At 42.9% G+C, this 14,805-nt stretch overlaps 1 protein-coding gene and 1 long non-coding RNA gene across 4 annotated transcripts; one reads left to right on the forward strand and one right to left on the reverse strand.

The window, feature by feature from the left end:
• Positions 1 to 3,458: 3,458 nt before the first annotated feature.
• LOC109737891 (uncharacterized) lies at positions 3,459 to 5,047 on the reverse strand. The gene is made up of 2 exons (XR_005769485.2): positions 4,420 to 5,047; positions 3,459 to 3,890 (listed from the first exon to the last, which is right to left on the reverse strand). It is a non-coding gene; the product is annotated as an uncharacterized lncRNA (long non-coding RNA).
• LOC109749380 (uncharacterized) lies at positions 3,771 to 11,015 on the forward strand. 3 transcript variants are annotated; one of them, XM_073496205.1, is made up of 4 exons: positions 3,771 to 4,058; positions 5,059 to 5,130; positions 6,004 to 9,463; positions 10,337 to 11,015. In XM_073496205.1, the coding sequence occupies exon 3, from the start codon at positions 6,600 to 6,602 to the stop codon at positions 7,602 to 7,604; it is 1,005 nt and encodes a 334-aa protein (XP_073352306.1). In that variant the 5' UTR covers positions 3,771 to 4,058; positions 5,059 to 5,130; positions 6,004 to 6,599; the 3' UTR covers positions 7,605 to 9,463; positions 10,337 to 11,015. The 3 variants fall into 3 exon arrangements, with proteins under 3 accessions (XP_073352306.1, XP_073352305.1, XP_040242506.1); XM_073496204.1 differs by having other exon boundaries at positions 10,337 to 11,013; XM_040386572.2 differs by lacking the exon at positions 5,059 to 5,130 and having other exon boundaries at positions 3,777 to 4,058; positions 10,337 to 11,013.
• Positions 11,016 to 14,805: the final 3,790 nt, after the last annotated feature.

Below are 14,805 nucleotides of genomic sequence, written 5' to 3' on the forward strand. Positions count from 1 at the left end.
TGGTAATCCCCCCCCCCCCCCCCCCCCCCGCCGCGCGCGCACATATGCCAGCCCTTGCTAACTTTTGTGATGGTCAGTCTACATTGTGGGATACAACGGTTGCAATATTCGCAGAGTGTGTCGATGTGGCCTCTTCATGGAAGGTCAGCTTTAACCGTTGTTTTTATTCTAGTAATCAAGCGGCGCATGTGCTAGCTAATTTTTGTTATTGTAATAAGACTACTCTTAGTTGGACAAATGAACCTCCGGGTTGTCTGGTTTCCATTCTTATGGATGATGTAATTCCTATTTTAAATCAATAAAGCTAGCTATGATGGCCTTTCTAAAAAAAATCTACTCCCTCCGTTTCATAATGTAGTGCACATAGATTTTCTGATAAGTCAAACTAAACAGATTTTAACCAAATTCATTGAGAAAACTATTTGTATCTACAATACTAAATATATATAACATGAAAAAATAACTCACAATATCTCTAATGATACGCATTTGGTATTCTAAATATAAATATTTTTTCTCTATAAGTATGATCAAAGTTTACAATGTTTGACTTTTGAAAAGTCCAATTATTTTTGTAACACACTTTTGAAAAATTCATACGCACTACATTATGGAACAAAGTGAGTACTAAGTTGGTTAGATATGTACAAGAGAACTAGTAAATCTAGTAGAGTACTAGAACAAATCGCTGAAATATCTCTTTCATGTAGGTATAACCTGACATACAAGATGTAATGCACCAATCAGTTTACACATAGTAGAACCTTTCATGCAACCTCTTGTTTTTTTTTCTTTCTTTCGAGGATTCATACAATGCAACCTCACTTGAAATATACGGATTATGTTGAATTCTTTTTTTTCTTCAAATCCAAAAAATCGCATCACATTTAACAAGTGACTTGTCTGTATTCCCTAAAAAAGTGACCTGTCTGTCAGATTTCCCTCCTACGCATTTAAACTAAATTGGCAAACTGGTACAGATTTTACAAGATCTTGTACAATGGTATCATATATTTACAAACTGGTAAATATTTTAAACTAAATTGGCAATCCCCAAGTTACGTTCATGAATCAGTTTCAGAAATTAGAACTGGGCACTCTGCTAAAAAACAATGTTCATGAAGACAAGATCATGATTTTTTTTATTTACAAAATTAGTGTTTTGCCCAACAACCTGTAATTTGTTGCCGTGTCAGTTCACCAATTCAGCTCACATCTGTAATTTGCAAGAGTCTTGCGCGTTTCTAGCTTCTGAACTTTCCCCTTTGTGGACTGTTTTTCATATTCTGCTGTTGTTTGCTTGCAGGAGCACCGCTGCAGTCTGATCAACAGCTCGGGAATAATGAACAGCCGCCGCTCCTCCACAGCTACAACCAGCAACTAGGGCGTTGCTCTCCTCTAAAGGCGCTCTGCCGCCGCTCCTCCGTGCTGATCAGGACGAAGAGGTAGGGCAGGGTGGCGAGGAGTTGCGCGCTCGCGCACCTCGCCATCCCTAGCTGCACGGCCGGCAAGGAGCAGCAGCACACGGCATGCTCGCGCGCCTTCCGGTTCGGCCGGACTTGACGAAGTTGGCCCCAACGGCGCCAGAACCAGCGGGAGGACATGAACCGTCGTGGCGTTCCCCAAATCAGCGAGCCTCGAGGGTTGCTTCTCGCTCAAGAAAGAGGTGTGGCCGGGTAGATCATGGGGACGAAGGGGTTGGTTGGATCCAGAATCCAGATATACCTAGGTTGGATCGGACGGAGCGTAGCGCCGCGCACGCCAGAAGAATTTGATTTTGCGTTATTTATTTGCCCGGTTTTTTCTTTTCTTTTGAGATAATTAAAAACAACCGTAGTTTTTTTGTGTGTAAATGGTCAGTGTTAGACTTTGTGCTTCCGTGGAATACCAATGTACCCTTCATTATTTGCAGAGGATGAAGATTCCAATACCTATGTATGCACAGAAACTTCTACTAGTGATGCTGATGGAACATGATTGTGTTAAGGTATCTGATATCCTGAATGAAGCGACAGTATCCCAGTGCTTTGAATATTTGCTTGGAGATCTTTCAAATGCAAACGTAAGCAATGTCAAGCTTTGTTTTGCTCTGGCATCTGCTCCCGACATGGACTCCAATATTCTTTCGCAGCTTCAAGTTGTCAGAAGAACAGGGAATCTACTTGAGTTAATTTGTGACTGCCAAGATATGGATGATTTTCAGGAACCAACCGTGGAACTGTCACTAGTAGAAAACAGGGCTTAGGTCACATGGCAGTTTTCACATTAGCCCCGGTTCAGTCACGAACCGGGACTAATGTGAGCATTGGTCCCGGTTCGTGCGGCCAGGGGCCTGCCGGGCCTCGTGGGGGCATTGGTTCCGGTTCGTCCGGACCCTTTGGTCCCGGTTGGTGGGACAAACCGGGACCAATGGGCCACGCTCCTGGCCCACCACCCTTTAGTCCCGGTTCATACCACAAACCGGGACTAAAGGGTTGGTCCTAGTTGCGGCCAGTGTTTAGTCCCACCTCGCCAACCGAAGGGCGCTCACACCAGTTTATAAGCCCGTCCCTCTATGCCTTGTTGAGCTTCTCTTAAAGTGAAAATAAATGCCCTTATACAGGGAATTTCACCTAAATTCACAGTAAATTGAAATTTACTGTGAATTTAGGTTTAATTTTCTCTATAAGCGCATCTATGTTCATTTTTTATATTTATAAAATAAATAAAACTAAATAAACCTTAATAAAATAAAATAAAATAAACTATAGTAACTATAATAAATAAACCTTAATAAATTAAGTAAAAATAGCAGCAGTAAAATAAATAAAAATAAAATAATTAAAGTAAAATACATAAGTAATTAGAAATAAAATAAATAAGTTTTTTGTTGTAAATAGAAACAAAACAAAACAAATAAAGCAAAAGAGAAAAAAACACGTCCCTCTCTGCCTTGTTGAGCTCCTCTCAAAATGAAAATAGATGCCCTTATACAGGGAATTTGGCCTAAATTCATAGTGAGTTTCTCTGAAATTCATGGAAATTTATTATGAATCTAGGTTGAATTTTCTCTATAAGCGCATCTATGCTCATTTTTTTATGTTGGGGTTGGCGATCTTTACAGACTTTTTATGTGTTGAATATGCACCATTCAAAATCAGTCTCTGCTTTGAATGGTGCATTTTGAACACATAAAAAGTCAGGAGTTCAAATAAATTTTAAAAAATGAAATCCCTTTGTAACAGACGAGTTTCCGTATGAAATCCTGATACTTTGAAAGAGATTCTCCGTTTTGTACATGAAGTGCATCCAGTTTTTGCCGTAACCCTCTCAACTTTCTTGCACATGCTATGTGGATGAAATGATGATACCATGCTGTAACGACCCGTATTTTTTTCACATAGTAATTCCACTCTTAACTAGATAATTAAGTAGAATCCATTAAGCAAATACATATCAGATTTCTTCAACAAGCATCATAACCACTCAATTATATATATTTATATTCATAAACCTCAGACAGTATAGCTGTAAAAGTGTATTACAAATCTTTGGAAAAAAATTTAGGGAGACCATGCTATGCTAAGCTATACAGTTGGACCAACACAAAATATCTCTGGGTCAACCAGTACAGCAAGACACATGGACCACCACCCTCACGTGCACCATATTAATAGTCAATTGGTCAACAGTATAGTCTATGTATGGGCTTCAACCTTCAGCCAATTAGAAGCTAGCACCTGTGAGAACAATGGAGAAGAGGATGGGCAGCCATACCAGCCAAGGGAGGTGGATATCAGATATTAGATGGCAAGGAGAGCAGAGTAAGCAACTGCCAAGTTTCACTCGTCTCAGCTCTACCCAAAATAGCCAGACCAAGCCCTCTTCTTCCCAGCAACACTAGCATTCCCCTGTCCAAAACCAACAAAGATCCAAGAACAATAAGTGAAGATGGTGACATGAGAAATCATCAGTAGACTGAAGGGGACAGGCTAGAGCAAGAAGCTAGCCTACTGGACTGGGGTCTGGAGCGTAGGAGCAGCAAGAGTAGGGCCAACAGAGAGAACAGAAGAAGAAAGGTGAGTTCTTCCTCTTCTGCCAGTTCTTAGTACTCACATACACAAAGAGGCCTAACCCAGATTTACACACAATATTCCTCAATGGATTTTCACAGATGCACATAAAAGATAAGCCATCACAGTAGCATCACATCTCAGTTTAGGAAATAAAAGTATGAGGAAGAAAGGGGATACAGCCTCAAATAACTCAAATAAAAGGGATCAGGTTATTGTACAGTATCAGCACACCATAATCTTGAACAGGGAGTGATGAACTTGTTCAACACACACATGTGAGCCAATTTAATTTACTAAATCTGAGAACTTGAACGTAAAAATAAAAAAAATAAAAAAATTGGGAAGGGAACAAGGCATCACTAACCTGCACATATGTTCGATCTGCTCCATGGCCACGCACTGGAGCTCTAACCTGCACCATCCAGCATTACGGCGACGCCCAACACCGACCACTTCAATCCGGAGCAGGGAAATCACATCCCCAATAGGGTTTGACCTGCAAGCCAAAAAGAACACACACACACACAGAGGGGGATTAGAGAGTTGAGGCTGAAATTCATGGGGATAATATGGGGAATCACATCAGGGGAGAGAGAGTGTGGAGGATCTAGCAGCGGCATCTTTCCCGTCGCTGGCGGCGGCGCCGATCTGGGGAAGGAGCAGAGGAGCATCAGTCTGTACTATTACTTGTGTTCTTCCTGGACTAATAGTACTAGTGGGTGCTCTGTTCGGTTGATAACTACTAGTACAGAACTAGTACAGGGAAGAGAGAGATAGGTTTAGTTTAGAGAAAGGGAGAGGGCACGTGGAGGATAAATTAGCTTAGTAACATACCCAGGTGCACACCTGGACCTGGTACACGTACTAATGCAAGCTTAGTAAAAAGACATTAGAAAAAAAAAGAATATTCGACTGTAGGATGACCACACTGCACCGGCGTATATTTTTATTTCCTTAGTATTCACTCGACTTAGTCTCGAAATATATATTTGCCGAACTGCAGGAAGCGAGTACAGTCAGGAGAAGGAGGCGCTACAGAAGCAAACTGAGTCCGGGTCTGAGTACGAGAACTCAGGCAAGCTCTCATTGATCATGCTGAGTAGAGCTACTTTTGAAAAACACTATTCTCTGCTGCATCTTATCATCAACTTGCATAAAATGTTTTGGGTAATAAATTGTGTGGAGTGACTGTTGACAAATAGTTGGGTTAGCTGATGGAGCAGCTAATCCATTGATTTATTTATTTTTATAATTATTCGGTGGGTAGAGGGTGCCCTGGATGGACATACGGGAAGGTGGGGCCCTCTACATATGGCTAGTATATTAAGATTAAATAACTTTCACTCATTTTATGCGTCGCACTACAACCGTATCAACCATGGTCTCGTCTAAGACGAGTTGAGCCCAATACCATCAAGTTATTATACTCCACATGGGTAAGTAGTAGTAGGATGGGCGATGAGTTCCCACGCTAATGCCGGATGGGTGCATTAGCAAGCGCTATATATTAAGCGTTGGTGGAGTGCGGGTTCCGAAACCTGACACAACGGCTAGTGACCACTAGCCGGGTGGAGATATAATATACAAATGGGAAAAGCTTAGGTTCTGAACCATGTCTCGCATCTAAGGAAATGCAGATTGCAATTATGGTTTCGAGCTCTATGGGTAAAGTGATACAAACTCTGCAGAGTTAAAGAAAAACATGAATTCATGCCAGTCTCTTGGTTTGGGGACTACGGGGACCTATTGGTGGTCTATCTCGCAATACGAGTGTTTGATAGCTTTTATAAATTGAAATGAACTTCTGCAACAAATATTTATTTTTGAAAGGTGTGAGTTGAGGTAGGACTTGTTGATCTATATTGAGCTATCGTGAGTGTTGCATTCTGCTATTTGAGCTTGCTGAGTACTTTGTACTCACTCTTGCTATTAATCATCTTTTTCTTAGAGCAAAGCTTGTATGAGAATCCTACTGGACCAAGTGAGGAGAGCAATGGTGATGGCTACAACTACACAGGGGACCTAGATGTGGATCCATCTAGTGCTATGTGCGATATGGATGCTACATATGGGGGTTGGGATGAATAATTGATGACCTAGCTATGTAATCCAGGAACCATTTTATCACCATCTGTGTAGTACTACTAGTTGAAGCTCCGGTGTTAGGAGATGTAATAATTTGGTGAACATGTGAGAAGCTTACCTAAGACTTTTAGCCCTGCGTGGCATGGTACTGTAATATAAATGACTATCTCTAGCTATTCCCTGTTGCAAATCTCTGACATGGATTATTATTTGACAAAACAAGATTTTGTCAAGAAATAATCCAAGGACTAGTGTCATTATCTATAATAATAATGACACGGGTCGTCACAGGTGGTATCAGAGCAATGGTTTCGAGGGCCACGCATATAGTTAGAGACAGTAGGAATACTTTAGTTAGAACCCATACTTGCTATATTGCACAAGTAATTAGTCCCAGAACATATTATCCTGTCCAGTAACTTTAGATGACTACTATGCTAATTAGAAGCCTGTTGCAGGATGGTTCGAATTAGAATTCCACCATCAAGGGTTCGTGGCCAGCATGTCCTACTACTTTGGCAAATGATGCAGGAGCTTGGGGCACCATGTCCTCAATTCTTTGAAGAGATGCCAGATGATGGAACACACTCCTACAGACGTGTAGTTGTGGTGCTCAGCGGTGTTCCATCAGACATGGACTTCTATGTGGAGCTCTCCACAATGCAGCGGTCATCCGATGACACTCTACCCATGCAGGAGGTTGCCAAGGAAGCTATGCTTGGACTGCGAGCATGCTTTGGAGAGAAACTACGCACCACCGGATACCGTGACTTGCCAGCACTTAATTCTGGGAGTTTTGGGCAGAACCATCAGCAAGGACCTAGAGGAGCAAGCCTGGGTGTTGGGTCTTCATCAGCTCAGCCTACACCTGCCGGTTCAACAGTTAGCACCACTTCTAGTATGACAATGATTGCTGATACGATGATGTATCATACAATGAAGGAGGAGCTTATTAGACACCAGGAAGCAACCCAATTCTGGTATCAATGCTATCAGATGAGCGAACATGATAGGATTATGCTTCAGGGAGCACTAAATGCTATGCCTGGAGGTCCTCTGAATCCTATAGTAGTACCAGGTGATGTTCAAGAGGAAGAAGAGGAGGATCCAGAGGAAGTAGAACCAGAGGAACCGGAAGAAGTTGAGGGAGTAGAGAACCCAAATGAGCCACTGGTTCCACCCCCACCAAACGTACCACCTACACCACCCCAGCCACTACCTGAGCATATAGATGAACCAGAACCAGCCCTACAGCCAGATATAGAGCAGCAGCAGCTACCCCACTTCCCTATCCCACGACCACACCAACCTGACTTTATCCACCCACACATGAGTGTCAGCTTGAGGGAGTACAGGGAGGCTGCTACCTATGCAAGGGTACTTGGGCTTGGCACGAGTGGCAGCGGAGGAAGCAATGGAAGTGGCAGCGGTAGCAACAATGGCGGTGGCAGCAGCATCGTCTAATCAAGTTCCAATCTGCCAGACTCTTAGGCGTGGGACGCCTTGGCCATAGACTAGTCTTTTGGGATCAGCAGTAGTTAGTGTAGTGGCAGCCTGAATATGTGTGTTTATGTAAGATATGTGGCAAGGCAGAGTTTGTCCCCTATGTACTAGTAAGATCTGAACCCTATGTGGAGTTTGTTGTAGTTGTAATGCAGTTATGCCCTTAACTAAGACTTATATACTGGTTGTAATATAAGTGCTCGTTCTGTAGTATATAACTTGTGTGCATTAGGAGGCTCATAGTACCTTACTATTGTGTGCTTGAGTGAGTAATCAGAGTGGTATCATTCTGGTTAGTAAGAGGCATTTGCCACCATGATTGCACTTCATGTTGGGTTACTGCAAATTTAAGGACAGCATGCTATTTATTGGTATCACTTGCACTTGTGCTTGCTGATTGGAATCAATAATCATGCAAAGAAGTAACCAACTAACTAGAAGAAAAAAATGCAGGATGAATAACAATGGTTTGACTGAGCAAGACCTTGTCTTTCGTTTGGGATCAAGCGCCCATGATCAGCATGGGGGTACACCAGTTTCAGAAAATCAAAGTGCCCTACCTGGAGCGGCGCAACTTCCAAGCAATCCAGAAGTGGGCAATGCTGGAACTTCTGGACTTATGGGTGGAGAAGGCAATTTGGGAGATGTCCTTAAGTTCATGGAGAATTCTCGAAGGGAGTCCCAAGAGAACCAGAACCGCTTCCTCGAAGCGATACTGACAAGACTAGTTCCTGGAGGAGCAAACCTACCCGGTGCAGGAGTAATCTTGGGAGAATTTCTGAAAACTCAGCCACCCACATTCTCCAAGGCGGTGGATCCACTAGAGGCAGATGACTGGCTGTTAGAAGTAGAACACAATCTGGAAACCGTGGGGTGCTCAGATGAAGAGAAGGTGAGATATGCATCGCACCAGCTAACCGGACCAGCAGCAGCTTGGTGGAGGAATTTCAGCCTTAGCCGAGCAAATAATCAGCCTATCACTTGGGAGGAGTTCAAGGAGAATTTCCGTCAGACCCATATTCCAAAGGGAAAGATGGATATCAAAAAGAGGGAGTTTCGCAATCTGACTCAAGGTAGCAAGAGGATAAACGACTACCTAAACCAGTTTAATGATTTGGCAAGATATGCCCCGGATGATGTGAATACAGAAGCCAAGAAGGTGGAAAAGTTTATGGAAGGGCTGCATCCATTCCTGAAAATGCACCTCTCGATTCACGGGATCACCCAGTTTCAAGACCTTGTCAACAGGGCCTTCATACTTGAGAATGAGCATGCCAACCTAAGTGAAGAAAGAAGGAAGAAGGCAAGGGTAGATCCACGCCCCATGATGCATCACCCACGTCCTATGATGCCTGTACCAGTGCGTCCTCATATGCCACCACCACGGCCTAGATTTCCTACTCAGCCAACCTTTGTTCCTAAATGTGGGAAGTGTGGAAAAGGTCATGCTACTCGAGATTGTATGACGGGTACAGGACTTTGCTTCAATTGTGGGAGGCCAGGACACCACAAGCTCAATTGCACCTCTCCTCCCGCGAATCCTACAAGGCCACCTATACATCAGACTCAAGTGCATCGTCCACCAGCTGGGCGAGGACAAGGCGGACCTATGAACTATGCAGCAAGAGGAGCTGGGCGTGGAGGACAAGTAGGAGGACAACCGGATGACCACACTGCACCGGCGTATATTTTTATTTCCTTAGTATTCACTCGACTTAGTCTCGAAATATATATTTGCCGAACTGCAGGAAGCGAGTACAGTCAGGAGAAGGAGGCGCTACAGAAGCAAACTGAGTCCGGGTCTGAGTACGAGAACTCAGGCAAGCTCTCATTGATCATGCTGAGTAGAGCTACTTTTGAAAAACACTATTCTCTGCTGCATCTTATCATCAACTTGCATAAAATGTTTTGGGTAATAAATTGTGTGGAGTGACTGTTGACAAATAGTTGGGTTAGCTGATGGAGCAGCTAATCCATTGATTTATTTATTTTTATAATTATTCGGTGGGTAGAGGGTGCCCTGGATGGACATACGGGAAGGTGGGGCCCTCTACATATGGCTAGTATATTAAGATTAAATAACTTTCACTCATTTTATGCGTCGCACTACAACCGTATCAACCATGGTCTCGTCTAAGACGAGTTGAGCCCAATACCATCAAGTTATTATACTCCACATGGGTAAGTAGTAGTAGGATGGGCGATGAGTTCCCACGCTAATGCCGGATGGGTGCATTAGCAAGCGCTATATATTAAGCGTTGGTGGAGTGCGGGTTCCGAAACCTGACACAACGGCTAGTGACCACTAGCCGGGTGGAGATATAATATACAAATGGGAAAAGCTTAGGTTCTGAACCATGTCTCGCATCTAAGGAAATGCAGATTGCAATTATGGTTTCGAGCTCTATGGGTAAAGTGATACAAACTCTGCAGAGTTAAAGAAAAACATGAATTCATGCCAGTCTCTTGGTTTGGGGACTACGGGGACCTATTGGTGGTCTATCTCGCAATACGAGTGTTTGATAGCTTTTATAAATTGAAATGAACTTCTGCAACAAATATTTATTTTTTAAAGGTGTGAGTTGAGGTAGGACTTGTTGATCTATATTGAGCTATCGTGAGTGTTGCATTCTGCTATTTGAGCTTGCTGAGTACTTTGTACTCACTCTTGCTATTAATCATCTTTTTCTTAGAGCAAAGCTTGTATGAGAATCCTACTGGACCAAGTGAGGAGAGCAATGGTGATGGCTACAACTACACAGGGGACCTAGATGTGGATCCATCTAGTGCTATGTGCGATATGGATGCTACATATGGGGGTTGGGATGAATAATTGATGACCTAGCTATGTAATCCAGGAACCATTTTATCACCATCTGTGTAGTACTACTAGTTGAAGCTCCGGTGTTAGGAGATGTAATAATTTGGTGAACATGTGAGAAGCTTACCTAAGACTTTTAGCCCTGCGTGGCATGGTACTGTAATATAAATGACTATCTCTAGCTATTCCCTGTTGCAAATCTCTGACATGGATTATTATTTGACAAAACAAGATTTTGTCAAGAAATAATCCAAGGACTAGTGTCATTATCTATAATAATAATGACACGGGTCGTCACACATGCCAACTTTCAACCTTTTCAGAGTTCATTTGAAATGCTTTTCAATTTTAGGGTCTTATAGCTCAAAATAATTAGTAAATGCATGAAAAATAACAAATGAAGTCAGAAAGGATTGAAAAATGATGATGTGGCTTTGAATGATGCATTTTGAACACACAAAAAGTCAGGAGTTCAAATAAATTTTGAAAAATGAAATCCCTTTGTAACAGACGAGTTTCCGGATGAAATCCTGATACTTTGAAAGAGATTGTCCGTTTTGTACACGAAGTGCATCCAGTTTTTGCCGTAACCCTCTCAACTTTCTTGCACATGCTATGTGGATGAAATGATGATATCATGCCAACTTTCAACCTTTTCAGAGTTCATTTGAAATGCTTTTCAATTTTAGGGTCTTATAGCTCAAAATAATTAGTAAATGCATGAAAAATAACAAATGAAGTCAGAAAGGATTGAAAAATGATGATGTGGCTTTGAATGATGCATTTTGAACACACAAAAAGTCAGGAGTTCAAATAAGTTTTAAAAAATGAAATCCCTTTGTAACAGACGAGTTTTCGTATAAAATTTAAACTATTCAAATTTGGAAACTAATGGAGTAACAGAAAGTTTATAATTATTCTGAGCTAAAAGCAAAAAGAATAAAAAAATAAAGCAAAAATCAAAAGAAAATAAATAATTCAAAAAACAAAAAAAATACTGGAAAAAATAAAAAAATGCCGCCTAATGGGCCACACGGCATGCATACGACTAGAAACCCATCTGCACATGGGCCAGGATGCAGGCCCGCAGGCCCAATAGGCCCAACATGGCAGTGACAAAGGTAGGCATGTAATGCTTGCATATTAGAGAGGAGCTCAGCACCTGAGCTGCAACGCAGCTTATAAACAGGTGCTGAGCTCTCTCAGCTAGCGAGGTGGGACTAAACTTCCCACCGCACCGCGCCAGCACATTAGTTCCGGTTGGTGCCTCCAAACGGAAACAATGCTCCCCTTTGGTCCCGGTTGGTGCCACCAACCGGGACCAAAGCCCTCTGCTTCCCGCCCTTTGCGCTGGTGAAAAGAGGCCTTTGGTCCCGGTTGGTGGCACCAACCGGGACCAAAGGGTGGGCATTGGTTCCGGTTTGTGCCTTGAACCGGGACCAAAGCTTTTGCTATATAAGCCAGCACTTAGGAAATTTTCAGATTTTCATCGCCAGTTTCCCCCCGCCCGACGACGCCGCGAGCTCGATCTACGCCGCCAGGCTGCCCCGCCGCCGTCGCCGTCGCCCGTGCCCCGAGCCCACGCCATCGCCCGTCGCCGTCGTCCTCCACCCCCCGCCGCCATCGCCGTCGGCCTCCGCCGCACGCCCCCGAGCCGTCGCCCGTACGTCACCGTCGCCCTCCGCCCCGGCCCGCCGCGGTCGCCGTCGCCCTCCGCCACCCACGCCGTCGCCCTCCGTCGCCCGATGTGAGCCGCCACCACGCCACGTGATGGAATTTTTTTTCATATAATTTCTATTATTTTTTTGTTCATTGCATTTTTTCATATATATAATGTATATATATATGTATGTGGTAACTATATGATGAATGGATGTGGCTATGTATGTATGAATATAATGTTCATACAATTTTATAGAACTATGTATGTATGAATATAATGTAGCTATATGATTTTAGGTTAGTGCTTATTAGTAGTTGAACTAGCTAGTTGATTTAATAAAACTATTTTATTAAATTTTACTATATATAGAAGTAGTTTATTTTTAGTAAGAACTACTTTATTTTATATATTTATAGTAAGTGCTTATATTAGTAGTTGAACTAGTTGATTAATTAATAGAACTATTTTATTAAATTTTACTATATATAGAAGTAGTTTATTTTTAGTAAGAACTACTTTATTTTATTTATTTATAGTAAGTGCTTATATTAGTAGTTGAACTAGTTGATTAATTAATAAAACTACTTTATTTTATTTATAGTAAGTGCTTAATTAGTAGTTGAACTAGTTGATTTAACAAAACTAGTTTATTTTACTATAGAAGTAGTTTATTTTTAGCAAGGAAATTAATAGAACTAGTTTGTTTTTTAGTTAAAGCAATTATTCCCGCATCGACGTCGACGATGCCTATCCCACATCCTCGTCGTCGACTCGGCGGAGGAGGCCGGCTTGATCAGAGAGGCCATGTCCGGGACTGGGCTCCGCCGGGCTGGTTTTGGGAGGTGCTACCTTCCGGTGGGCGTAGGTTGGTGAGGAACCAGCCCGTCGTTGACCCGATCCTTGTTTGGTCGCGCTCGCGTGGGCCAGTGACGGTGCCGAGGCTTCCGGACACCGCGGAGGTGGTACGTCACCGTGTCAGCGAGGAGGACCGGCACGTCCGTCGCTACATGGTTGCGTTGGAGGGCAGGTTCGACAATACCTGGAAGGTTCTTCAGGGATCTCACTGGAGCTATGATCCTGTGATGGTTCCGTCCCTTTGGGTGTCCACCGCCCGCGCCGATACCCGTCGGGCGCTACTGTTCTAGCTGTACTAGCGATGCTATATGTATGATAGTATTCGAGGTGTATTAGTGATAATATTCGACGATGTACGGACGCATGGAGATGATGTAGTTTTGCTTATAATTGAATGCATCCTAATTTGAATACTACTTTATTTTGTGAATTGATTTTGCTTATTGAATGCTCAAAGTGGAAAACTACTCCGATCCTACTTTGAATGCTAAAATTGGAGAGCACTATGATTAGTTGATAGCTTATAGGTTTTTTGTTTTCGCAGAAATCTAGGAGCCCCCGGCCCCTCCATCATCCCCGCCGTCGTCCCCGTCACAGCCCCCTCCGACATCGAGGTGAGACCAGCCAAATCCTCTTTTAGAAAGATAATTAAACGATATTTCGGGTTGACTGTAAGTCTGTCGAGTCTCCACCATATATGAGAGGACGAAGAATCCCGACTGTTGTCGTGGGGGTAGCTTCTCCTTCGTTCCCGTGTGCTAGACAATTTGGTGTAATGCACTCGAGAACGAAAGGAGGAGCTACCATCACCGACGGTCGCAAATGTCAGAGAGGAATCAGTGAGGGAGAGTTCCACCATATATATATGAGAGGACGAAGAATCCCGACTGTTGTCGTGGGGGTCGCTTCTCCTTTGTTCCCGTGTGCTAGACATTTTGGTGTAATGCACACGGGGACAAAGGGAGGAGCGACCATCACCAACGGTCGAATGTATACACCACGTGAGCTGAGAGTTTTCAAGAAAAGACTCGACAAACCGATAGTCAGCCCGTGATGAATAATAATGATCTAACTTAGGTTTTTTAGTACATATATTTAATTGTAGATGTTTAATATTTGAATTATGAACATAGGAAATGTCGTACTCGGACGACGAAAGTCTCCTGGGGGAGTGCGACTGGTGCCACGACGACCGAGGTCAGTGCGACAGGCCTCACCTGGACGAAGATCGGCGCTTCAGTATTAAGCTGGAGGAGACCTTCGATGTTGAAACGGTACGCAACGACGACAAGTGTTTTTTTTGTAATTAAGAACGACTTCAACTATTTCAACGTGTACTTTTCATCTTTTACAATTCGGCTAGCTTATCCCATGCCATGCAAGACGCTACGTCTTGGAGAGGATGGGTTTTGAAGACCATGAAAGTATGGAAACAAAGAAAATTCACCTAAGGACCCATCATGATATAGATTTTGAAGTAAAGCTGTATAATTCTGAGAGCGTAACCCATTTTGGTTGCAAAAATTGGGAAGCATTTTGCAAGATGTATGGTTTTGATGAGGGTATGCTTGTCACCATGGATCTTGGTGATCCTGACATCGAGCAAGACAATATGGACATTTGGGTCCTTGTTGATACGCCTCCAATTCTACCGCTATGTGAGTTTCTCAAACATAGTTATTAGCTAATTTATATTGTTCATTTCAAAATAGTTGACAGCTTATTTTCATTGACAGCTTATTTTGATTGTTCAAACAATGTGCGGAACATGGTAGACAGAACCTACTACACCGATGGCTCTGAGTTAACTTATAAGGAGAAAA

The sequence above is a fragment of the Aegilops tauschii genome, chromosome 4 (genome assembly GCF_002575655.3).
Source record: "Aegilops tauschii subsp. strangulata cultivar AL8/78 chromosome 4, Aet v6.0, whole genome shotgun sequence".
Classification (NCBI taxonomy): domain Eukaryota; kingdom Viridiplantae; phylum Streptophyta; class Magnoliopsida; order Poales; family Poaceae; genus Aegilops; species Aegilops tauschii.

What these genes read in the sequence shown, in the direction of transcription:
- LOC109749380 (XM_073496204.1), top strand. Translation starts at nt 8,056, where the DNA reads ATGCAAAGAAGTAACCAACTAACTAGAAGAAAAAAATGCAGGATGAAT. An exon ending in GTCTGAGTACGAGAACTCAG is followed by an intron (nt 9,464 to 10,336) that starts GCAAGCTCTCAT and finishes TCTTTTTCTTAG; the next exon opens with AGCAAAGCTTGTATGAGAAT.